Source organism: Panthera onca, chromosome B2 (genome assembly GCF_046562875.1).
Source record: "Panthera onca isolate mPanOnc1 chromosome B2, mPanOnc1 haplotype 2, whole genome shotgun sequence".
NCBI classification, from domain to species: domain Eukaryota; kingdom Metazoa; phylum Chordata; class Mammalia; order Carnivora; family Felidae; genus Panthera; species Panthera onca.
Window position 1 is genome coordinate 73620761 of NC_138343.1, and position 25752 is coordinate 73646512.

General features: G+C 36.2%; 1 protein-coding gene across 4 annotated transcripts in view; it reads right to left on the reverse strand.

Moving 5' to 3' along the window:
- The window catches only part of IBTK (inhibitor of Bruton tyrosine kinase), a 91163-nt gene extending 66548 nt beyond the window's left edge, over nt 1-24615 (reverse strand). For all 4 annotated transcript variants that reach the window (XM_060616030.3, XM_060616028.3, XM_060616029.3 and 1 more), the window contains exons 1-5: nt 24417-24615; nt 14377-15081; nt 9066-9162; nt 7565-7689; nt 848-958 (exon numbers count right to left, since the gene is read on the reverse strand). In XM_060616030.3, the coding sequence (XP_060472013.1) occupies nt 848-958; nt 7565-7689; nt 9066-9162; nt 14377-14697 (654 nt within the window). In that variant the 5' untranslated portion in view covers nt 14698-15081; nt 24417-24615. The remainder of the gene's footprint in view (nt 1-847; nt 959-7564; nt 7690-9065; nt 9163-14376; nt 15082-24416) is intronic.
- Between the last annotated feature and the right edge of the window lie 1137 nt (nt 24616-25752).

Sequence of the window (25752 nt, forward strand, 5' to 3'; positions counted from 1 at the left end):
AATTTGTTTGGTATAAATAAAGGCAGCTCTTCAGCCAAAGTATTCAAGTACTGAAAAAATAAATAAAAATACAGGAAAATACAGGTGTAAGGAGTAAATGAGTTTTTAAGTATAAAAAAAAAGTCTCTGACACAACATAAATGAAGATGATAATGCCTATAATCTCACAGGACTGCTGTCAGGCTTAAGTTAAGGTAATAATACTGCATGAAAAGTATGACTGATGCCTAGAACATATAAACCCTCAAAAAATGGAAGCTGTTGTCATACCTCTCTATTCTTTGTAAAGCACCCTGTAATAGATGACAAATATACCAGTAATCCCTTCAAAAAAAGTTACCTTAAAAATACCTACTGAGGCAATTTTATTGAATGTAATGATTAGCAGGTTTTCTTCTAATTAGCACTAAGTTTTAGTAGCTTGAGAGTCAATTTTGTGATTATACAATGAGAATAAGGGCTCAACTTTTAGACCACAAATACTCTGATGAGAAGTTAAAAAAAAAACATATCCAACTACTTTAAGAAAAGCATTTTACAATTAGTCTGGCTTTTAAAATCTCAACTATGGAATTATTTTAAAGCTTATTTATACACTCTCATCTAAGTATTTGCTATAAGCAAAATATAATTTTTCTATGATGCTTTAGAATTGTGCATATCAAAATCCTATAATTTGAACATGATATATACCGGGAAACTGATTTTTTTAACTATATTATCAATTGGTATATAACTCTCTGCTTACAGTAGGTTAAAAATAATGTTTTTTTTTAGTTAACAGAAGCTTCCAGTTTATGGAAATTTTACTGAAGTTACCTAAAATGAGTAATGACATTTCAATTACCAAGCATGTCTGTTCATCTCCATGGCCTAAACGTCCTCCAGGACCATGACCACAGGTATAAACCTGCCCTTTCTGAGACAGAAATACTGAGTGAAATTTACAAAGCACCACCTAAGAGAAAACAAGAGAATATTATTGAATTTCTCTGAATAAAATAGGTTTTATTTTATATAAAAACACAAACTACAGAATATTGCTAACTTTACACTGGATGATAGGTATGTGTGGATTTAACTTTTCTCTACTTTGTACATGTTCTGTAATAAAAATTAAAACTATATATGCTTTATTTTAAAACTATCCCTAAAAACACTGATAAATAGGAAAAAGAACAAAGAAATTAAGCATATGTTTCCCACAGAAGAGACTAAACAAAGGGAAATATAAATATCAAGTGTTCAACCACAAAAAGCAGTAGCCAGCTGTTTCCCAGCTTTATAAAATCCCAAACAAGAACTGGGCAATGCAACATGAAACACAAAGATTAACAACTAGCAATATATGTTATTAAAGCAAACAGTGAAAATGCCTTAAGCATATTTTTTAAAAAACATCCTATGTTAGACTGGTGGTTAGTATGTCCTTTTAATATCTCTGATTTTGTCTAATATGTCTTTAATATCACTACATGGATTTAAATAATTTTATATTTATTTTCAAGTTTTACTCTTTTCCCCACTTCCTTTTTTACCTGCCATGTTTCCAACATCCCCCTTACCCTCTTGGTCCACACACTTATATACTCACAAACTCTTACCAGAAGATAAGGGTACTTAAATGACTGAACTTCATCAAAAGGCAATTAACAGGAAACCAAAAGCAGTTTTAAATACAGGCATATCTTGGAAATATTGTGGGTTTGGTTCCAGATCACCACAATAGGGAGAATTTCTCAGCAATGTGAGTTAAATTGATTTTTGGTTTCTAAGAGTACATAAAGTTATGTTTACACTATACTATAGTCTGTTAAGCATGTAATAGCATTGTGGCTTAAAAAAAAAATAACGTATATACCTTAATTTTAAGAATACTGGGGCCCCTGGGTGGCTCAGTTGGTTAAGCAACCGACTTCGGCTCATGTCATGATCTCGCAGTTTGTGAGTTTGAGCCCCACGTCGGGCTCTGTGCTGATAGCTCAGAGCCTGGAGCCTACCTCAGATTCTATGTCTCCCCCTCTCTCTACCCCTCCCCTGCTCACGCTCTGTGTCTCTCAATAATAAATAAACGTTAAAAAAATTAAAAAAAAAAAGAATACTATATTGCTACAAAGTGCTAACCATCATCAGATCTTTCAGCAAGTCGTAATCTTTTTGCTGGTGGAGGCTCTTGCCTCATTGTTGATGGCTACTGACTGATCAGGGCGGTGGCGGCTAAAAGTGAGGATGGCTATGGCAATTTCTTGAAACAAGTCAACAATGAAGTTTGCCAAATCAACTGACTCTTCCTTTCATGAACGATTTTTTCGGTAGCGTGCGATGCTGTTTGATAGCATGTTACCCACAGTAGAATTTCTTCCAAAACTGAAGTCGGTCCTCTCAACCCTGCCACTGCTTTAGCCAACTAAGTTTATGTAATATATTCTGAATCCTTTGCTGTCATTTCAACAATCTTCAGCATCTTCACCAAGAGGAGATTCCATCTCAAGATACCACTGTCTTTGCTCATCCATGAAAAGCAACTCCTCATCCCTTTAAGACTGATCAGGAGATTGCAGCAATTTGGTCACATCTTCAGGCTCCACTTCTTGTTTTAGCTCTCTTGCTACTTCCACCACACCTACACTTACTTAACTCTCTCAAACTCATCCACCAAGGCTGGAATCAATTTCTAACCTCCTGTTCATGTTAATATTTTCACCTATTTCTATGAATCATGCAGGTTCTTCACGGCATCTAGGATGGTGAATCCTTTCCAGAAGATTTTCAATTTACTTTGCCCAGATCCACCAGAGGAATCACTGTCTATGGCAACTATACTTGCATGAAGTGTATTTCTTAAATAATAAGACTTGGATGTCAAAATGATTACCTTGGTCCATGGGCTACAGAACGGATGCTGTGTTGGCAGACATAAAAACAACATGACAACAACAATCTCGTGGTGGCACATCTCCATCAGAGCTCTTGGGTGACCCGCTGCGTTCTCAATGAGCAGTCATATTTTGAAAGAATCTTTTTTTCTGAGCACTGGTCTCCACAGGTGGGCTTGAAACGTATATTTAGTAAACTATGCAGTAAACAGATGTGCTGTCATTCAGGCTCTGTTGTTCCAGTTGTAGAGCACAGGCAGAGTAGATTTAGCATAATTCCTAGGGGTCCTAGGGTTTTAAGAATGGTAAATGAGCACTGGCTTCAGCTTAGTCATCAGCCCCTAACAAGAGAGTTGCCAGTCCTTTGAAGCCTGGAAGGCAGGCATTGACTTCTCTCTAGCTATAAAAGTCCTAGACGGCATCTTCTTCCAAAAGAAAGCTGTTTTGTCTATGTGGAAAATCTGTTGTTTTGTGGAGCCACCTTCATTAATTCTCTTAGCTAGATCTTTGGGATAACTTGCTGCAGCTTCTACATCAGCACCAGCTACTTTACCTTGCACTCTGATGTTATGGATACAGCTTCTTTCCTTAAATTTCATGAACCAAACTCTGCCAACTTCAAATGTTTCTTCTGCAACTTCCTCACCTCTCTCAGCCCTCACAGAATTGAAGAGAGTTGGGGCCTTGCTCTGGATTAGGCTTTGGCTGAAGCAAATATTATGGCGAGCGTTTGATCTTCTATCCAGGTGATTAAAACTTTCTCCATTTTGGCAATAAGGCCGTTTCACTTTCTTATCATTCACGTGTTCACTGTAGTAAGCACTTTGAATTTCCTTCAAGAACCTTTTCTTTGAATTCATAACTTGGTTCACTCTTTGGTTCATAAGGTCTAGCTTCCAGCCTATCTCAGCTTTTGACACTTTCCTCACTAAGCTGAATCATTTTTAGCTTCTGAATCAAAGTGAGAGACATGCAACTCTTCCTTTCACTTGAACACTCAGAAGCCACTGCAGAGTTCTTTTTTTTTGTTATTAAAAACAATTTTTTTCAATGTTTATGTATTTTTGAGACAGAGACAAATGAGCGGAGGAGGGGCAGATAGAGAGACATAGAATCCAAGGCAGGCTCCAGGCTCTGAGCTGTTAGCAGAGAGCCCAACGTGGGGCTTGAACCCATCAACCGCAAGATGATTACCTGAGCCGAAGTTGGGACACTCAACCACCGAGGCACCCCCGTTGCAGAGTTCTTAATTGGACTAATTATAATAATTTGTGTCTCAGGGAATAGGGAGGCTCCAAAAGAGGTAGAGACACAGGGAACAATGGACAGTGCAGTACACATTTATCAAGTAAGTTCATCATCTTATATGGATGCAGTTTGTGTTACCCAAAAACAACTACAATGGTAATATCAAAGATAACTTATCACAGCTCACCCAGAAGAAATACAGTTGACCCCTGAATAACATGGGTTTGAATTTCAGTGAACATCCACTTATATGCAGATGTTTTCCAGTACATACAGTACAGTGCTTTAAAGGTATTTTCCAGGGCACCTGGGTGGCACAATCGGTTACATGTCTGACTCCAGAGCTCAGCTCAGGTCATGATCTCACAGTTTTGAGTTCAAGCCCCACCTTGGGCTCTATGCTGATGGCATGGAACCTGCTTGGGTTTCTGTCTCTCCCTCTCTCTGCCCCTCCTAGCTTGTGCTATCTCTCTCTCAAAATAAACAAACTTTAAAAAATAAATAAATGTATTTTCCTTTCCTATGACTTTGTTAATAATATTTTCTTTTCTCTAGCTTACTTTATTGTAAGGATATAGAGTATAATGTATGTAACATACAAGTAGTGCTATGTTCTCAGTAAGACTCCAAGTCAATAGCAGCTAAGTTTTTGGGAAGTCAGAAGTTATGCACAGATTTTTGATTGCATGAGGGGTCAAATGCCCCAACCCCCAAGTTTTTCAATGGTCTGTATAATACTAAGGAAAAAGTTTGAAATACTGAGAGAATTACCAAAATGTGACACGGAGACATTAAGTAAAGAAACGCTATTGAAAAAAAATGGCAACGAAAGACTTAATGCAGGGTTGCCACAAACCTTCAATTTGTAAAAAATGCAGTATCTGTTAAGTGCAATAAAGCGAAGTGTAATAAAACAAAGTATGCCTGTTTGTGTACCTACATACTTAACCCTTCTGCCACACTTTACTATTTTTTTAATGTATCTAACATTCAGTGTATTTATTTTACCTTATATAGTATTTAAAAATTCTGTTCGCTTACTTTTAAAAATCATTTGCATTTACATTTCTTAGGCCATCTATAAATATTTCTAACTTTGGATATAAAAAATGATTAAGAAATAAAGAAATCTTAGGGGCGACTAAGTGGCTCAGTTGGTTAAGCATCCCACTTCGGCTCAGGTGATGATCTTGCAGTTTTTGGGTCTGAGCCCCGTGTCGGGCTCTGTGCTGACAGCTCAGAGCCTGGAGTCTGCTTCAGATTCTGTGTCTCCCTCTCTCTCTGCCCCTCCCCTGTTCATGCGCTATCTCTCTCTCTCTCTCTCTCTCTCAAAAATAAACATTAAAAAAATTTTTTTAAAGAATTAAAGAAATGTTAGGATTATCAGAAATTGACTTAGAAAAAAGTCAAGCTCTTATGGAAAGTAAGAAAATTAGAAGCTGAATTGCAAGCTCTACTTACACATATCCTTTAACTACTTAGTAAATTCTGTGAATATGTACACTTATGGTAAGTTATGTATAAAGTCATGATCTCATTTAGCTGTATCACAAATACCCAGAAAGTCTAAAAACCCAAAATTGTACTCAAATTTGTAATACAAAGATAGCATTTGTAAAGGAAAAAAATTTGAAGCCAGAAATACATTTTGTTCAATTTTATCTCCAATCTTAGAATGCCACTCTATATTTCTGACTTCTATTAAACAACCAATACCAGAGTCTAATAAGTCTTCCAACTTTAAAACCTCCGAATTTCTTTTTAAATCTTTATTTTTGAAAGAGTGAGAGACAGAGAGAGAGAGAGAAAGTGTGAGCATGAGAGGAACAGAGAGACAGAGAGAGAGGAAGACACAGAATCCAAAGCAGACTCCAGGGTCCAAACTGTCAGCACAGAGCCTGACACAGGGCTTGAACTCATGAACCACGAGTCCGTGACCTGAGCCTAAGTCAGACGCTCAATCGATTGAGCCACCCAGGTGCCTCAAAACCTTGAGTTTTGTTTTGTTTTTTTTTTTAATTTTTTTTAACATTTATTTGTTATTGAGAGACAGACTGTGAGTAGGGGAGGGGCAGAGAGAAGAAGGAGACACAGAATCTGAAGCAGGCTCCAGGCTCTGAGCTGTCAGCACAGAGTCCGATGCAGGGCTCAAGCTCACGGACTGCGAGATCATGACCTGAGCTGACGTCGGACGCTTAGCCAACTGAGCCACCCAGGTGCCCCAAACCTCTTGAGTTTTTTTTTAAGGAGATAACTAATTACAGCTTTTCACCTTAATTCTCTAGAATATACTGTGCTAAGATTAATAATCTCAGCTAATTCACTTGGTTCTATAGTACAATATCAGCCCCTTTCAGTGGCTAATGGGATTCTCTATATAACTGGTGCTCAGTAAATATTCCTGTAAAACTTGTCTTCTCTTTTCTGACTGTACTTTACACTGTTTTTCTTCCTCTCTAACCTATCCATAATGCTTGCTTCAACCCTCATTCTGTGGTAAATAAAATTCCTTAATCCTTAATCTCTTCACAAAATATTCTCACTTCCTTGCCTTACGTGTTGCTTTCTCCTTAAGTGTACTGTTTCATGTATAAGCCTAACCAAGTGGAATATGCTCATTTCCTCTGTAACATATATATCTTAGGATCAGAAGGTAGTCAGTCTCTGGTTTCCTAATGCCACCATTTCTTCCTTCACTAGCTTAAAAATTCTTGTTCCTGAAAACTCTCAGCTCATGATAACTACATCATATATTAATTCATAAAAGGAAAAGAGTTATCTTTTGTAACTGCCCTAATTGTGATCAATCATCAGTGGCTGCTAATGGGTGGAATAGCATTTTAAGAATTCTGAGGACCTAGTCAATCTCAGGTGAACACACACACACACACACTGCATTATAGAAAAAGAGGATTATGTCAACAGTAGCAAAATCCATGGAAGTGGAAGATATCCTTCAGCATAATGAAATAAGCCCAAAGACCAAACCTTCGCAATTATATTAACTAAAATTTTATAATTACTCATATTTAGGAACTCAGGTTCCCTCCCGAAAACTAATAACAATGAGTTGCAATAACAAATTCACTTGAGAAACAATGTAAAGAACTCTTAATTTTTGTGAAATGGAAACAAATGCTAGAAAGTCAACAGAAGCTCTACCTTTTTAAAGCTAAAGTAATATCTCTATAGTGCCTTCTAATTTAGAACCCTGCTTGCACAAACATCTCATAGTTTTATGGTATTTATCACAGTCTAGGTAGGATTAAAGCTAACAACATCTAAAACAGAATTAGTGAAGTTCTATTGATCAATTTGTTTATTAAAATGTTATCATCCTTTCAACAAAGTTAACACAATCTAAATGAAAAAAAAATAAACTATCAAACACAATAGTTCTTTTTAAACTCTGAAAGTACTCAAATTATACTTCAAACTACCTGCTTGATATAAACCCCACTCCTGGAGAACAGATCCACCAATTCTGGATGGTGTTTGCTATTCTGGCTCCCATGACCCAGGGTGAAATTTGTATTATCTCCCCAAGTGTAGACATCTGTAGGATCTAAAATGTAAAACAAATACCAGTTTTAGTTCAATCTATAGATACACTCTACTAATCAGTTTTCCTCAACATAGACTCTTTACAGGAACTAATTTAACCATCATGTTTAGAAAGATGCTGCCAACATTATCACTTACATTATGAAACTATTAACACATTATCTAATTCTAGGAATAGAAACAGAAAATCCAAATCAGCACAGTCCTGTATCAATGTTAGGAATCTAACATTTGTTCCTTGTTTCATTAGCAGTTAGTTTAACTGCCAAATGAGTAAAATATCACCTGCCATATCCATTTAGTTGCCATGAAAATAATACCTATAGTTATTTAAATATAGGATGTTTATTACATTATATATAATATATAATATAAAGGCTCTAGATGAAGCAAATGTGATATTAGTTACTGTTCCTACAGAAACATTAACTTTAATAGTTTACTCTTGATAGATGCAAAATCACACCAGTGATCAGGGTAATACCCATTAAACTGGGATAAAACTTAATCACAGCTAAGTTTTAAGTCTTCATTTTTATTTTGGAAGGCGTATAAATTTTTCGACTAGATCTATAACTGTAACCTGCAATATAGTACCCAAGGTAGAAATAAAAATGAAGAATGTGTCCTTGCTTGTTCACTAGTTAAATGCAAATTATGGAGAGGCTCCATTTAAAACTCTTCTCCTTTTCCACCAATTTCCATTTCCAAAGTTGAAAAGCAAACAAATTGGAGAAATAAGTGAAATCAGAAGGATGTGAGGGTAGAAGAATCACATCCTTTCCCTCTCTACCTCAAGTACTGATGTCACTTTCTGGATGCACATTAATTACAGTAGTTACAATTCCAACTGTCTTCCCACTTAGGCTGTGTTCTTACTCTAACATAGTATAAATTGAAATTGAAAATGCAAAATCAATCAGTGTTCTGAATAAAACCCTAAAATTATCAACCAATATACACCAAAAGTATTTTTACCAAAGTAAAAATTCCTTGCAGATATCCACACACAAATTTTCTCAGGTATTTTTTTTTAACGTTTATTTATTCTTCAAAGAGAGAGAGAGAGACAGAGAGAGAGAGACACACACACAGAGAGAGAGAGAGAGAGAGAGAGAGAGAGACAGAGAGAGAGAGAGACAGAGAATGAGCTGGGGAGACACAGAATCCGAAGCAGGCTCCAGGCTCCAGCTGTCAGCACAGAGCCGACACAGGGCTCATACCCACAAACCATGAGATCATGACCTGAGCCGAATCCCGAAGCTTAACCGACTGAGCCACCCAGGTGCCCCTTCTCAGATATTTTAATAAGAACAAAGTTTCATTAAAATTTTCTAAGCTATACCTTAATGGGATATATTTGCAGAATTTTCTTACCAGTAGTTTTGAATACTACATGAGTTGGTCTATCCTTCATTACAAGATCCAAAGCTGACAAGCCTTCTTTGTCTTGAATATACAGACTAACACCATGCTAAAAAAAAAAAAAAGAAAGAAAGAAAAATAGAAAACAAATATATATAAATATGTTACCTCCTATGCCCACTCACATTTTTCGCACACACAGAAGAGAACTAAGAAAAATAAGATATCTAATTCTTAGAATATAAAAGAACCAGAAAACATTAAGAAATAAAATAAGTAACATTTAAAATCAAAATGAACTAGATGTGAAAGTTTAACACAGTAAAGCAAGTCTGGTTGCCTAGAATGCTCTAGCTCTGGTCTCTCTGTCTGTGCCTGTCCATGTACACATACACATTATGTATTTAAAGAGCCATGTTCCATGTCTAGTCCAGTTAAGGGCTATAAAGATTTCAAGGCAATGACAGAACAATCATTCTATTAGAATTTACTATTTATATAATGTGATCACCTTGGCCCCATCTCTTTTTGCCTTGAATGTTATTATACCAAGTATTTACATTTAAGACAACTATATTCCTTTATTTTTATATTTCTATTTATATTCCTCTATATTTCTATTTGTGTGATGTAGGTTTTCATCTTAGTATCGTTTAATTGTGGCTTCTCTAAATCACATATAATTAATGGTATCTTAAAAAAATCTGAGGATGTGTGTGTATATGTGTTTTAAGGATGAATTTAAACTAATCTTTAATTTGTATCTTCACAGTTCAAAATCCAACACAAAATAGAACATTTAAAGCAGTTAGCACACCCCTACCCCTATCACCATACTTTTGTATCTTCTAAAATATGGTGCAAGGGGGCAGGAGGGATAGAAAGCAAGGTTCGATTCATATTATTGTTATTTAACTGTAGTTTTTAAAATATAAAACATTCTTTTCAAAAACAACTATTACTATTTGTTGATAGTTTAATAAGACATTCAACTATTAGACTTATCCTTATTTTAACTGGTGCAAGTCATCACAGCCCATCTGTACACACAGTTCACCTGGGTAGTTACAGGCAGAGATGAACTATGAAGTTATTAAACTCTAAGTGTAATATGTTGGAACACTGTTTTAGGTTACTTAAGAAAGAAGAATCTCCTCTTACCTTGAAACAATGGATTCCTAATACACTAAAACCAATTCTAAATTCATTGTGTTCTAGATTCATTGTGTTATAATACTTGATTACATAAGGACTGCCAATGAGCAAAAAAGACTAAAATGAGCTATGAGCTAACCAGTAAAAAAAAAAAAAAAAAAAAAAAAAAAAAAATTAAATCAGAAATGATCTAAGATCTTAATAAATTTAAAGTTATATGTTACCTAGTATTTTTTTTTTTAATTAAATGTAATTAATCCATATGAGAAGACCTGAGCTTGACCTTTTAAGAGTAACAAAGGTAAGTTCCAAGATAGGGTACTCCAAGCTAAGAATTTAACAAATGGGATCCCAGAAACTGAGATCCCTAGAAAGTTTATTTTGCCAGTTTTATAAATTTTCCTAAACTTTATACATACCAACTAGATCTTAGTAAGACTACATACATTTGTATCATTCTAAGTAGCTCCAATTGCATAAGACTACATTTATTTATTTATTTACTTACTTACTTATTAGAGCTCCCTAGATATGGGACTCATATTTTCTAATATGCTCATCTTAAATTCTAAAGGTTGTAGGACCAGTGTGTAGTCTATCCTACTTATTTAAAGATCAACTCTTGGGCTCCTGGGTGGCTCAGCTGATTAAGCATCCAACTCTTGATTTTGGTTCTGGTCATGATCTCACCATAGCAAGATCAAGCTCCACACTGGGCTCCACGCTGGGCATGGAGTCTGCTTAAGATTCTCTCTCTCTCTTCCCCTGCCCCTCCCCAGGTCACATACATATACACACTCTATCTGTCTCTCAAAAAAAAAATTGTTTAAAAATAAATAAAATACAGATCATGCCTCCGAAAGAATAGGTAGATTCATTAGTTTGTTAAATATCATCTAAGTATATACCAGGCTTATAAGCCTGAGCATTTGTTGAGAATATCTACAACAAGGAGCAGATGCGCTTTATATAGCTATTCCACTAGAAACCATTGGTAACACTACTGAGATACCTGTCTGCAAATACAGAGAACTGTTTTGACTGTCTTCCTCAAAAACAAAGCATATGATAAAGATTGGCATGCAGATAATTTCCTTGGGAAAAGATCCTAGAAAGTGAGGGGCTAGGAAAGTAGATAAAAGGAGGAAAAACCAACACAAAAATGTGTTATCAAGTAGGCCACTACTAAGGAGACTTGTGAATGATCCTGCCAGGGCATTCCGGAAACCTTATACAATATATCACTGAATAATTCTCCAGTCAAAGAATAAAAGGGCTAAGTGTTTACCTTCATTAGCAAACAGTTGCTCTAAAGGGGATTTAACTCTCCTGTATTTTTGGTCGGTTATGCATGAATGCCAAGCTCTGGGGCATAAAATAAGGGGCATGCATTAGATGCTAGAAACAAGGTGCAGATTTACACCTACACAAAGCTGCTAGAAGCCTATGCACAGACGTGAGGCCAAAATGACATGAAGTGGTTCAGCAAAAGTATCTGATACACCAATTTTTCCAAACTTAGTTTTCCAACTTAGTTATGAGCTAAGTTGAATGAGTTTAATATGGCTCTCTCACTATTGCTGCCCATATACTGCCAAAAAAGGGAGGATCAAAAGACTATCTTGAGATTATAATTTCCAGTGGGATAAATTGAGATATACTCTTCTCTTCTTCTTTCAAGCCTATTCTTTAAAGATTTGGAAGTACATTTGGATAAACTGGCTAGATGTCCTCATACTAGAAAAAACAGAAAAATAAGCATTCTCTTATATTCAAAGGACATGGTTTTAACATCATAAACTAGAATAATTTTAATAAACTGGTCCTGCTACCTAATTATCCTGGAGGAGGGAGGTGGGAAGGTACTTCATATCAGTTCTATTTAGTTTATAACCATTCTATTTGAGTTTAAGGAGATTTGTCTTGCTTATAATTTGACAGTGAATTTTATTGTTCTGGTTCATGACTGGTCTATTCTGCGAGGTATCGGATATCCCTTCTAATAAAATATCTTTTACTTAGGTAACCGTAGTTGGTTTCTGTTTCCATGAAATAAGATATCTAATACACCAACACTTATTGTCCCATTTGTTTATTTAATTATTTGGTTTTGGTCTATCTCCTTCTACTAAAATAAAAACTCAAAAAAAAAAGGATTCTGTCTGTTGTGTTCATTACACATCCCTAGGACCTAGATTAATGCCTGCCACTCATCAGGCACTCAAAAAAAAAAAAAAAAAAACAAAATTGTTCCAAATAGTATTATAGTATTGCTATAAATAGTATAGCATTTAATCCACTAAATCCTATGATTTAGTTCTTCTATTTACAAATAGAAAAAACTAAAGTTTTTCCAGAACAGTACCATAAATAAACCACCAGTATGAAAGAATAATGGTATAGCAACAACAGATACAGCAAGACCCTACAAGCATAAACAGTCTTTGCCAGGCACACATCTTGTCATAGAATCAAGGAACCAAAGAAGATATGCATAAAATTCGCTGCCTCTACTCCAGCTTTTGATAGACAAGAAGTTTCTACTGAGGTGGTTGCTGTTGTTGTTGCTGTTGGCAAACAGGAACTGAAAGTATGGGTTTATATTTATTGTACAATTTATTTTGGCAATTAAAAAATCTTACAACTATAAAGTTTTTAATCAATGCAATTTATTTTAAATGTATATTTGTGTATGGTCTCTTTCTGACAACCATAATATCCTAAGGGCTATAGTTGACCAGAAGTAGAACTGACATGAACACTCCTATAACTGAAGCTCTTCCAATTAAACAACATTGAAAGGTCAAAGGACAGAAGAATATGCTAAAAATCAAAATGCAGATAGCATATGTTGAGACCTGAATACTAAAAGGATAGGAAAGATTTCTGTGGGAAAATTTTATCAGTGGAACACATCCACTGTTAGATACCTATCATTGATCAATAGGGCTCTGATGATAACAAAAGACAGTCAAACCAAGGGCAAGGAGGCCCAAGGCCCAATTTCCTGGCTTCTCTTAGCCAAGGAGAAAAGAATGATTAAGGATTTCTAAAGGAAAATGAAGCCCCAAAGAGAAGGAAGGCCCAAAATTCAATCCAGACGCTATTTCAAACTGAAGCCCCAAATCCTGACACCTGAATAACAACCCCTATGATAACAGAAAATCCAAGGACCCCCTCAACCTTGATGAGACTAGCGGTAATCCAGCTTTCTAGCAGATACTTGAAAACAGCTGAGGTTTTAGAGGTGGGAAAGGGTGAAAGTAGAGCTGATAAAATGCTTTAACTCATACCAACTAGCTTCCTATATAAAATAAGATTAAAGTAAGGGAATTAAACCAATATTCAAACATTTTACCTGGTAAGAGGAATTAAATTAGCAAACATTTTTAAAAATCAAAAATAGATGAAGACCCTTAAGCTAAGCTCCCTAATGTGACCAAAAGTTCCCTGAGGATAGGAAGTGTTTTGTTTTTCTCTGTGTCCTCTGCAAACATGACAAAATGCCTATACAAAAGAAATTTTTCAATTTTAATATCATGATGTCTGATTTTGAGTTTTTCATGTGCATTCATTAGTGAAATGACATTGAGGTATATCTCAAAACACTTCATTGTTTGGCTATAGAGTACAACACACCTAAATTTAATCTACTTGATGGGAAATTTCAAATAAATTAAGCTGACTCTAATCATTAATGTTTTCACAACTAATTTTATCTTAGCCAAACAAGAAATAAACATACTACCCAAAAACAGTCCCTAAATGTTATATTTCAATAACTAGTACCCTTTTAAAGTAGCTAATAATAGTTACATAAAAAGCGTATTTCTTAAGAATACTAAAAGATACATAATACTGATTAAATGATAAAATGTGTGGGATTTACTTCAAAATAGTATGAGATAAACAAAGTCAGTGGGGACATATAGAACACAAAACTAGCCAACAGTCTATTATATATTGTAAACTTTGGTACATCACAAAAAGTTTAAGTAAAAATATATATGGGATTTGAATTCTAAAGAAGAGTAGTTACAATAGAAAAAAATACCAAACAATTGATAAGAACAAACTCAAATCTTTGGAAAGTAAGTGGAGTCTTTGAAAAAGACTAAGAAAAACATATGCCAGACGAAATAGTTTTAAATAAACAAATGACACTTACCTTCAACAGTGACCAAACACAATCAATATGTCCATAAAAAATGCTTCTGTGCAAAGCTGTCCATCCTGATTCCTTGTCTTTCACCAGCAGATCCACTCCTTTTTCAATAAGCCAATCTAATACTCCTTTCTTTCCACAGGAGGAAACAAGGTGGAGAGCGTTTCTGCCAAAGGCATCTTTGATAGTTGCAGCATTGTAACAATAACTGGAGAGAAAGGCCTTTATCTGGTTTTCATTCCCCTTTGTTACTACAGAAAGGACATCCAAAGCATGTTTCAGGGATCGACACTTTGATGTACAGTCAGGGATGGAAGAATTCATCCTAATTGTTTTTAGACTGCTTAATTTTAGTTCAAGATAGTCCGTTAAGACTAATTTTTAAAAATGAAAAAGCCAAGACAAAACGGTGCTATTCAGAAAGATTTATAGAGAATAAATGACCTTTTTAGGATTATAATTTAAACCCTCACGGTAGTAGTATAAAACTATATACCTTTATACAATTTATTTTGGCACTTTAATCAAAAAATTATAAATAGCTCTATAAAGTTTATATCAAATACAAGTTCTTTATTAAAAAAAAAAAAAAAACTTTCCACAGTTTATAAATTATTCCTGGAGTCAAGCACCAAGGGGGAGTGAGGAGGGGAACTCCCCCCTCCACACTGTCTGGTCCTTTTAAATATCCATAATTGCAAGGGTGACCTATAAAAAAAAAGGGAAAGAAAAAGTAAAAAATACAAAATCCACCTCTTGCTCTCCTCAAGTACTTTACAGCCACCTCCATATTTAAGTGCCCCTAATTCCTATTTCAAAAAAAATAAAAGTCTATCAACTTTTCACCTTCACATCCACAGTATTCTAGAACTATACTAATCATTCTCTTCTCCTTTAATCCAGTCTCCTGTTTAAGGTTAACCTCTGTATCTGTATTCTGGAGTCCACCTCTTTGCTTCCAAAAGCTTCATTCCTTCTCCCTTACATTTTTACACTTTTATTAGCTATGTCCCCACAAGCTATAAACACACTTAAATTTACCCTCTTTATAGCAATCCCATCTCAACCTTTACCCCCTAAAATTATTTAATTACCACCACCAGCACAACTCTCTCATCATTTGGTTTTTACTAAGAGCCAGGCACTGTGATAATGTTCTCTCTGCCTAGAAAGTCTCTACTATAAGAGGAGATAATAATTAAACATCAGGTATCAAAACAACTAGGTATCAACCTGGAAAAAAAAAAAAAAAACTTTACATACTTACTTTATACCTTACACCAATATAAATTCCAGATGAGTCAAAGACAAACATATAAATACCATAAAAGCACTAGAAGAGCATGGGTGACTCTTTTTTATAATTTCAAACAACAAAAAGTCCTTTCTACCTATGATCTGAAATTCAAAAGGTATAAAAGATTAATACATTTAATCAGTTTAAAACCTACATTAAAATAAGAAAGGAGAAAAAAACCTCAAAGAATATAACATTACTCCAAAAAAAAAAAAAAACAGGAAATTTATTTTATTTAAAAAAAAATTTTTTTTTAATGTTTATTTACTTTTGACAGAGAGAGAGAGACAGAGCATGAGCAGAGGAGGGGCAGAGAGAGAGGGAGACACAGAATCCAAAACAGGATCCAGGCTCTGAGCTGTCAGCACAGAGGCTGATGCAGGGCTCAAACTCACAGACCGTGAGATCATCACCCGAGCCGAAGTTGGACGCTCAACCGACTGAGCCATCCAGGTGCCCCAAAAACCAGGAAATTTAGACAGATTTTAAAAATGAGACTCATCTCACTAAAAAAAAAAAAAAAAAAAAAAAAAAGCAAATTGAAACTAAACTGAGATACCAGGTAACAACATGGATGGATCTACAGAGTATAATACTACGTGAAATAAGTAAGTCAGAAAAAGACAAATACTATATGATTTCCCTCATATGTGGAATTTAAGAAACAAAACAAATGAACAAAGGGGTGGGGGGAGAGAGACAAATCAAGATAACAGACTTAATCACAGAGAATAAATTGATGGTGATGGGGGGATGGGTTAAACAGGTGATAGGATTAAGGAGTGCATTTGTCAGTGATGAGCACGGGGTGAGTCACAGAACTGTTGAATAACTATTTGTATACCTGAAACTAATATACCAGTGTATGTTAACTAACTGGAATTAAAATAAAAACTTAAAAAAAAAAAAAACTATGAGATACCATTTTTTATCTATCAGAATAGCAAAGGTTGGTATTACTACGTACTGACAGGATTGTAAGAAAATAGGTTTCCTACCCCATTACCAGTGAGAATATAAACTTATACAATCTCTTTGGAGAGCAATTTAATAGTATTTATGAAAATGTAAAGTGTACACTTTTTTCTAACCCAAGCAATTTTACTTCTAGGAATTTATCTTAGAAAAATATATCCATGTGTGAAATGGCATAAGTATAGGATTATTCACTGAGTCACTGTTTGAAATAGTAAAGTGTGGAAAAAAACCTAGTTAGAAGTAATTATGTTATGTCCATGCAACAGAATAGTATTCATGTATGAAAAAAACAAAGTAGCTATATATTTACTGATATGAAATAATCTGCAATATATACTTCAAAATGTTTTTTAAAATGCGAAGTATATGTAATATCATTTGTGGAAAAGATGTATATGTATTTACATGTTCATGCTTGAAAATGCATGGAAGAAGTCTAGAAGAATACACAAAAGAATGGTTCCTCTGCAGAAGGGCACCAATGGTTGGAGTCAGAAATGGAAGGCAGACTTTACCTGCATTTTACTAGGAACCACTTTTAAATGCTTCACCATGTGCATGAAAAGCTATTCAAAAATAAACATCTAAAAATATACATAAATGCTAATATATTGATTAGAGAGGATATAGAAAATATAAAAAAAAAAACAAAACTCAGCCACCATATAAGAGCCTCTAGCTTCCTTTTTTTCCAATATGCTACGCTGTCTGCTTTGCCCCATTCAGATCTGGAGAAATGAAATACTATTTGTAAACTATCTGACAAACTACTATTCTTCAGTTTCTTTACTTCATGTTAGAAAACTAACTACTGATATATTAGAAATTTTATACCTAGAGTGGACTACTTTACAATCAACATTTCTCCATCATCTTTTTATCATCTCCTAATTTTTTTTTTCAGTATTTTTGTCCTCTGGATTTTTTTTTAATCTCTGGATTATAAGTAACTAATCAATCCATTTCATAATGGCTATATTTTAAAGATTTTATAATAGAAATTCTATGTACATTCTCTTCTCCAAGGTATCAAACTATCATAAATACTTAATAGAACAAACAATCCTAAAATTTGTATGGAATCACAAAAGACCCCAAATAGCCAAAGCAAGAGAGAAAGAACAAAGCTGAAAGCATCATGTCCCCTGATTTCAAACTATATTACAAAACTGTAGTAATTAAAGCAGCATGACACTGGCATACAAAGAAACACATGCATCAGTGGAACAAAGTAGGCCAGAAATAAGCCCACGCATAAATGGTCAATTAACTTACAACAAGGAACCAAGAATATACGATGGCAAGAGGAGTCTCTTCAACAAATGGTGCTGGGAACTGGACCCCTATCTTAAACCATACCCCAAAATTAACTCAAATGCATTAAAGACTTAAATGTAAGACCTGAAACCATAAAACTCCTAGAAGAAAACACAGGCAGTACACTCTCTGACATAGGTCTTGGAGAGGATTATTTTAATCTGACACCAAAAGCAACAAAAGCAAAAAATCAACAAGTGGGAACACATCAAATCAAAAAGCTTCTGCACGGCAAAACCATAAACAAAACCATAAACAAAATGAAAAAGCAACCTACTTTATGGGAGAAAAATTTTTGGAAATCATACATCCGAGGGGCATCTGGGTGGCTCAGTTGGTTAACTGTCTGTCTCTTGGGTTCAGCTCAGGTCATGATCTCAAAGTTCGTGAGTTCAAGCCCCACATCTCTGTTAGCGCACAGCCTGCTTGGGATTCTCTGTCTCCCTCTTTCTCTCTGCCCCTACACTGTTCACGCTCTCAAAAAAACTAAATAAACTTAAAAAAAAAATCAGATATCTGATAAAGAGCTATAATTTATATAAATATCCAAAGAATTCATACAATTCAAGAGCAAAAAAACCAAACCATCAGATTTAAAAAATGAGCAAAAGATCTAAACAGACAATTTTCCAAAGAAGACATACAGATGCCCAACAGGTACATGAAAAATTGCTCAATATTGCTAATCATCAGGGAAATGCAAATCAAAACCACAATAAAATATCACTTCACTCCTGCTAGAATGGCTACTATCAAAAAGATAAGAAATAACCAGTATTGCCAAGGATGTGGAGAAAAAGGAAACCCTGTACACTATGGGTAGAAATATAAATTGATACAACCACTATGGAAAATAGTATGGAGGTTCCCCCCAAAATTAAAAATAGAACTACCATATGATCCAGCAAATCCACTTCTGGCTATTTATGCAAAGAAAACAAAAACACGAACTTGAAAAGATATATGTACCCCTATGTTCACTGCACAGTCAAGATAAGGAAACAACCTAAGCATCCATCAATGGATAAATGGATAAAGAAGTTACACACACACACACACACACACACACACACACACACACTGAAATATTACTGAGTCATTCATTCAAAAGGATGAAATCTTGCCATTTGCAACAACATGAATGGACCTCAAGGGCATTATGCTAAGTGAAATAAGTCAGAGAAAAGTAAATAGCATGACTCTTTCATGTGTGGTATCTTAAAACAAAAACAAGCTCACAGAGAACAAATTGGTAGTTATGAAATTTGGGGGGGGGGGGGCAGGGACAGAAATGGATGAACCAGTTATTTGCTTTTTCTTGTTTTAAATAAACTGAATAAATTTTAAAAATAAAACAAATTCTCCAAAACACTTTTTTTAATTTTAATTTTTTAAATATACACTTTGAATGACAAACAGTTATAAGAAGGTTATTTAGAGAGACACATATGAGTTTACTATACGTGTAGGGAAAACTGTGCACCATAGACAGGTATGAAGCATCGCCAATCTGCACTTTCCACTCCCATTTCAAACCACACTAAGAATAAGAAGTCCTAAATCTAACTGGTTCTTCGCTAGTCTGACTTCCCCATCTGGAGATGTCAGTAAAGAATTAGAGTACTTCTAGTCCCTTCTAGTTCTAGTTCTGTTTCTACTGGTCTGCATGTTTTATAATTTGATATAGGCTTTCTAACATCCCACCTTAAAGTGTTGGTGTCAAAAGCAAAGCATTTTGTAGTTAGTTAACATAAAGAAAAAGGCGCCAAAGCCTGAAGTGTTTAAAATGTGAAAACTGGAAAATAAGCTATACGGCAAAATAGTCACTTGTAGTTAATTTCATTCTTTTGAGGCTCTAAAATTTTTCCACCTTTGCATTTTCAGTCCATTCATAATACCTGAAAAGAACTACTTACCAGCAAATACCTCACACACTACACAAAAGAATTAAGGTATAACAGAAGAAAATTCCCTAATATGTTACTATATATAAACATTTTAATGGAAAAAAAAGAAATATCAAATGCAAAAATGGTAGCATACTAAAATATATGGAGAAACATACAGAATACTAACAACATAAATAAGGAAGTGACTAAGAGCTAATGTTTCTTAGCGTCTTACATATTTGGATTCAAATATAGCAATGCCAGCTGTTACCAGTTATGTAACTCTAAAAATTACATAATCTCTCATTTCTTCATTTGAAAATGGAGACAATGTCACCAACCTCAGAAGGTTACTGTAATGATAAATGAAACTACTAAGCACTGTACCTGAAAGTTCAACAAACAGGCGTTCAACAAACAGCAGCTTTCATTACTATTATTTCTTCAGTAACAAAAGGGTAACAAATTTAATCTCAAAATTCATGTTTGAACTTCACTGTCTCTGCTACCTGGTTCCCATGCATACTTCTACAATTAAACCACATATACTAAGGTTATCAAAATGACTTCCAAATTGCTAAATCTTTAAAGATACTTTCTGTTCTTACTTGACTCCCCTGCTTTTGAGTCATTAACACTGCATTCTCCCAAGGCATCTAGAAAGGGATACTGAAAGCATAGGGAATTACTGAAACATTTAAGCATGGGCTCTCTCTCACCACATCTTCCAAAGACTTTGTCACCTCCCCTTACCTTCGCATGTTGGCCTTCAGTCTTCTTTTCCTTTCTACTTCATACTGTCCGTGGATAATTTCAATTTCTTTCTAGTTTTTAACTGTAACCTACATGCTCATAATTCCCAAATCTGTCTCCTACCCTCACATCTCTCCTAAATTCCAGGCCCGTATTTCCAATTACCAGTGTAAATGTTATTTATGCATTCAACAAATGCTTACTGAAGGCAAAGAAAGCAAAGGAAATATTTATTAAGCATCTAATATGTACTGGACATCTTACATCACAGAGAGGTTAATTAAGTAAGCCAAGAGAATCACTGCACCAATAAAAGAGGAGTTAGAACTCAAACACAGATCTGTTTAACAGCAAAGTTCAAGCTATTTCTACTACAATACACTGCCTCTCCAGTGCATCCACTGTATGTCACAAGGTACTAGGAATACAAAATAAATACGGCATGTATATTTCAGATAAAATGATAAAAGTATAGGCTCACGGATAACACTTAAGTGAAACTATAGCTCATTTAACATCTGTATTGAATGAGCAAAATTTATTACCTATCATAGTCTCTACCATTAAAGGGTCACAGTTTGATAGAGACTGATTTTTTTAAGGAATAAAAACATATTATAATAAACCTGGTAAAGATAAAAACAAGTGAATCATAGGAATAAGGAGTTGACGAGAGACATAGAGAAAATTTCCCATATTAGGATGAGCACAGGTTTCCCTGATAAATTCAGGGTAGGTGGACATTCAAGGCAGAGGGAACAGTAAATATAAATAAAAGCATGAGAATCATTTTAGTCTATCCTGAAAATTCCAAGTAATTCAGAAAACAGAAAAGCGTGAGGCCTAACATATACACAAGGATGGACCAGATTATGTAGACAGGCCTATGTGCCCTTCTTTGGGATAAAGAAAATGTGCAATTCAGAGACACATTTAGATATTTAAGCTCTTGAATTGACAAGATATGGTGATAACTCCCAGGTTTCTGGCCTGATGATACATAGGGCAGCCAAGCAGAGTTAAGGGGTAAAACTTTGGAAATAAGAAAAACAAAACAAACTTAAAGAAAGCAACAAATAAAAATTGAAGGTAGAAAGTTATTTTACATGTGAGGATTATGAAATGCTGATGGAAAACTGAGTTGGAGGAGTATAGCTAGCTACAGACAACTGTTCAGTCTTAAGAACTGGCCCACCACAAAAGGTGTTAGCCAGCAGAGGATGAGCTCTTAACAAAGGTCATAATCGTTCCACTTATCCTTGGTTAGGAGTTTAGGTATCTTCCTAAAACACAAATCTGATCATGCCATTCTCCAAACCCAATATCTCTATTTCACGTAAGGTTAGCCTTGTGATCTCAGGAAGAGGATATCAACTGAGTCTAGAGACCATGCAAAATTCAGACTCTAAATTCAGAACATCTGGCTCAGCTAGTAACCCAGGTACACCACTAACTAAATGATCCTAGGCACGTCACAATTTGCTAAGCTTCAATTCTCTCATTTGGAAAAAGGGGATAACAACTATTTCCCGAGTTGTTCGGAAAACTAAATGAGACAATTCATTCATATGTAAGCACCCAACAAATATTTAAGAGGAAAAAAAAAGGGAGGAAACGGGACATTATTGGTAAGGAGGTCGGAAAATGGCATAACTACATTAGAGTCCTTTCTGCTTGGAATCCTTTTCACCCAAACTTTTACAAGGCTGCTTAACATGCCATGGCTTACAGAGTGTCTACCATCTGTTGAACTTTCATACGGACAACCACGGTGCGTCACATAAATTTCAGCCTCATACTGCCCCTTTATATATGAGCACCTTCATTTTACAATGAGGAAATTTATGTGAAAGTTTAAGTAGCCTATACTCTAGATTCCACCTATTCTCCTCTACCCAAACTGCTCTCTCAAAATGCAGTTAGGAAATCTTTAATGAGAAGTAGAATAGTGTAGTAGAAAAAAATTACCCTTATTTGTAGCCATAAGAATTGGGTTCCTACTATCTAAAAGCTTGGCCAAATAACTTAATCTCCCTATTCCAGTATCTCCATCTGCAAAGTAGATGATAATAACTTGCCCTGTTAGTATGTACCTTTGCCTACACAAAGATTTTAAGTTCTTTTGGGGTGGGGGGAGAATACTGTATTTCATTATATTTCTTACTATATATATGTGTGTGCAATATATATATATAGTATATATACTTAAATATATATATAAGTATATACACACACATATATTCAATAAGTAGGTTTATTGGTAAAAACACTAATACTAAAACATCTTCCTTTTAAACTTATATACATTAAATTAACTTACAAAGCTACAAATTATAACTCATAATTGAAGAGTCATAAACATCTTTAATTCCTTGTGTTAAGTCCTGAAAAGAGTTCACGTAACAATTTTAAAACACAAGCACTTACTCCTTTAGGAAATTAATAATTTTGCTTTATCAATATTACATTTTAGTCTAACATTTTCTCAAATATTCTCTTGGTACAAAAAATAGGAACTTGAATACTTTATCAGTGTTTCACAACAGAATAATTGCCCAATTTTAGGGGGCAGGCACATCTCTACATGTGGCAAAAAGTCATTGACCTATTAATAATAACAAACTTTGATACCGTTTATAATAATAAGCCAAGTAATACTGAGCTCCTTTATGTAATAGGTAAATCCATTTATGGTCTATGGAACTTTATATGGTCCTAAAGCATAATGAGAGTAAAAGAATGTATTAAGTTCCTTCATAGAATTTAGGATACTAAGAGCCCTCAATGCAAGGTGGTTGTTGTTTTTTTTTAATTAAATAACGGAACAGCCATTTTTAAAAATTTCTTGAGGTAAATTCTGCTTTGAATAAAGTTTCTACAAATATCTGTAATAAGTTCTTTTTAGAAAACAGATCTTTCTGTCTTCATCTAATCTATATCAGTTTCTAAAACCAATTAAAAAGCAAGGAATTGAAAATAGAAAAAGGAGTGAGAAGAACAAGTAGCTATACAAGAATGTGAACTGGTACATTATGGGTAAAGAAACACAACCACTCATAAACGTCACATTCTTTCAGTAATTCTATAAATATCGAATTTCGAACGCTCTACTTCGAAGCATGGAGCGGCGGAAAGGGGCGGGAGTGCTATACCAATTTCTGCTTCCTAAAAAGAAACCCTGAGGTTTTATTAATATGTTGGAAAACAGTAGCCAAGGATGTCTGCTGAACTAAAACTATTTAGAACCGGACAAGACACAAGAATAAAAAGCCTCTATCGTCTCTGTCTCCCCCACCCCCAAAAGAACCGGTCCCTTTTCACCGGTCTTGACTACAGTCAATTCACACAGAACTTCACAGTTAGTATCCCCAAAGTGGACTAAAACTATGTGACCCCCAGGAAGGGATAACGCTCCAAGGAATGGCTTCAAATTCAAGGCTCCAAGGGAAGTGATAGGGTCAACTATCTGAAACTAGCAAGGCAGCAACGCTGGAGGGCGTGTCAGGCAGGCCAGCAACGTAGCACTTTGCTGAACAGACCATTCATTAGCAGAGCCACGCTGCGGGGAGGAGGGCGCTCCGACTCGGGCCCCTCCGCCCGCTTAGCGCCGTCTTGCACGAAGTGCGTCAGTCTCGGGGCCACTGGGTCTCTTCCCCGCGGTCCATCCGCGCCACTGGCGTCCCCAGTACCCCGCACCCTCTGGAAACTGAACACTGTCCCATCGCCCCCCCCGCCACCCCCCCAGGCTGAAGAGACGCCGTCGCCTAAACCCGCTCCGCACGGGGGAGCCGCGCTGAGCACTCCCTCACCAGTCGCTAGATGAAAGTACGCCGGTGGTCTCCGCGAGACGGACACACAGTAGCGCAGGGACTCATCCTTAGTGAAGACAACAGGAGAAACCGAACGATGCCAGGGGGAGGCTGGTCCCCACGCACGGGAAAGCTGCGGAGGCGACTGCAACCACAGCCGCGACTACAGGCACGGGGAAGGGGGCAGGGGGTGGGGGGGGAAAAGGCCGGCGCGGGCGGGACCCAGGAATAAGACGGGCGTTGATTGGCTGGGGCTCGTGTATGCCTCATGAGGATTGGCTGGTGTTTGCTCAGAAGGCCTCGCGTGGCAGCACCTAAACTGTGGCCTTTCCCGGGAATCCGAAGGGAACATGACCCCCCGGCTTTGGGATTATCGGCGCAACCCGGAGGTGGGGAAACATAGCAGTTGGGGACTCTCGGCCAACAGGCCAACAGCGGTGGTGGAAATGTCTCTTGCAGGGTCAGCCATGGCCTAGGCAGAAATGTCAGCTGCAGCCCTGGAATTCAGGATAAACCCCGGTGCGGCGAGGGCCCTGGAGACCTGGCGGAATGCCTTGGGCAGCCGGTCACCACGCAGCAGAAGCCAAAAGCGGAGGCATCTTGCACAGAAGAGTTCTTCCGTCGACCCAACTGTGGGGTCATTGGAAAGCCAAAGTCATTGTCTCGCGCAGAGACGCATCCTTGTCCTTTCCTGCCCGTTTCTACATTCAGATTATCTAAGAGTCACTCCCTTGGTCTGAATGCTTCACTGCCTTCTTAGATCGCTACTGTGGGACTTGCTGCCCGTTAGGGTCGCGTCGCTTTTGTGCCTGATCTCCAGGCTCACACTCTGCTTTCCCCCACTTAACTCTGCATCCAAGGCCGGTTTTAAAAGTGGCGGAGTGGAAAAAAAAGAGAGTGAGAGAGAGAGGAAAGAAAGTAGCAGTCTTAGGAAAAGGAGGAGGAAATCGATGCTAGGATACTAAATGGGAAAACACTGCTGCCAAATGTCTCATACAGTAGGCATTCAGTAAATGTTCAAGGAGGGGTAGTTTGACTCAGAACAAACAACACTAGCAGTTAGGAGTTGGCTGTACAGCTTTGCCACGTTGTCAATTCTACACGCCACTCTTTCTTCCATCTGTAAAACCAAGTTGGACTAGATGTCATTTCAGCTCTGCTCTCTTTGTAGCTGGTTAGTGAGGGGAAAGGGTAAATAGCTCTCCTGCTGCCCTTCCCAATACAATGTTCTTTCTTTGCCCTTATTCTCATTTCCGACTTTGAGGTAACAAAACCCAGTTAGTAATGTAAAAATTAAGTGATTTGAAAATAAGCTATATATGAGGACTTTTATATT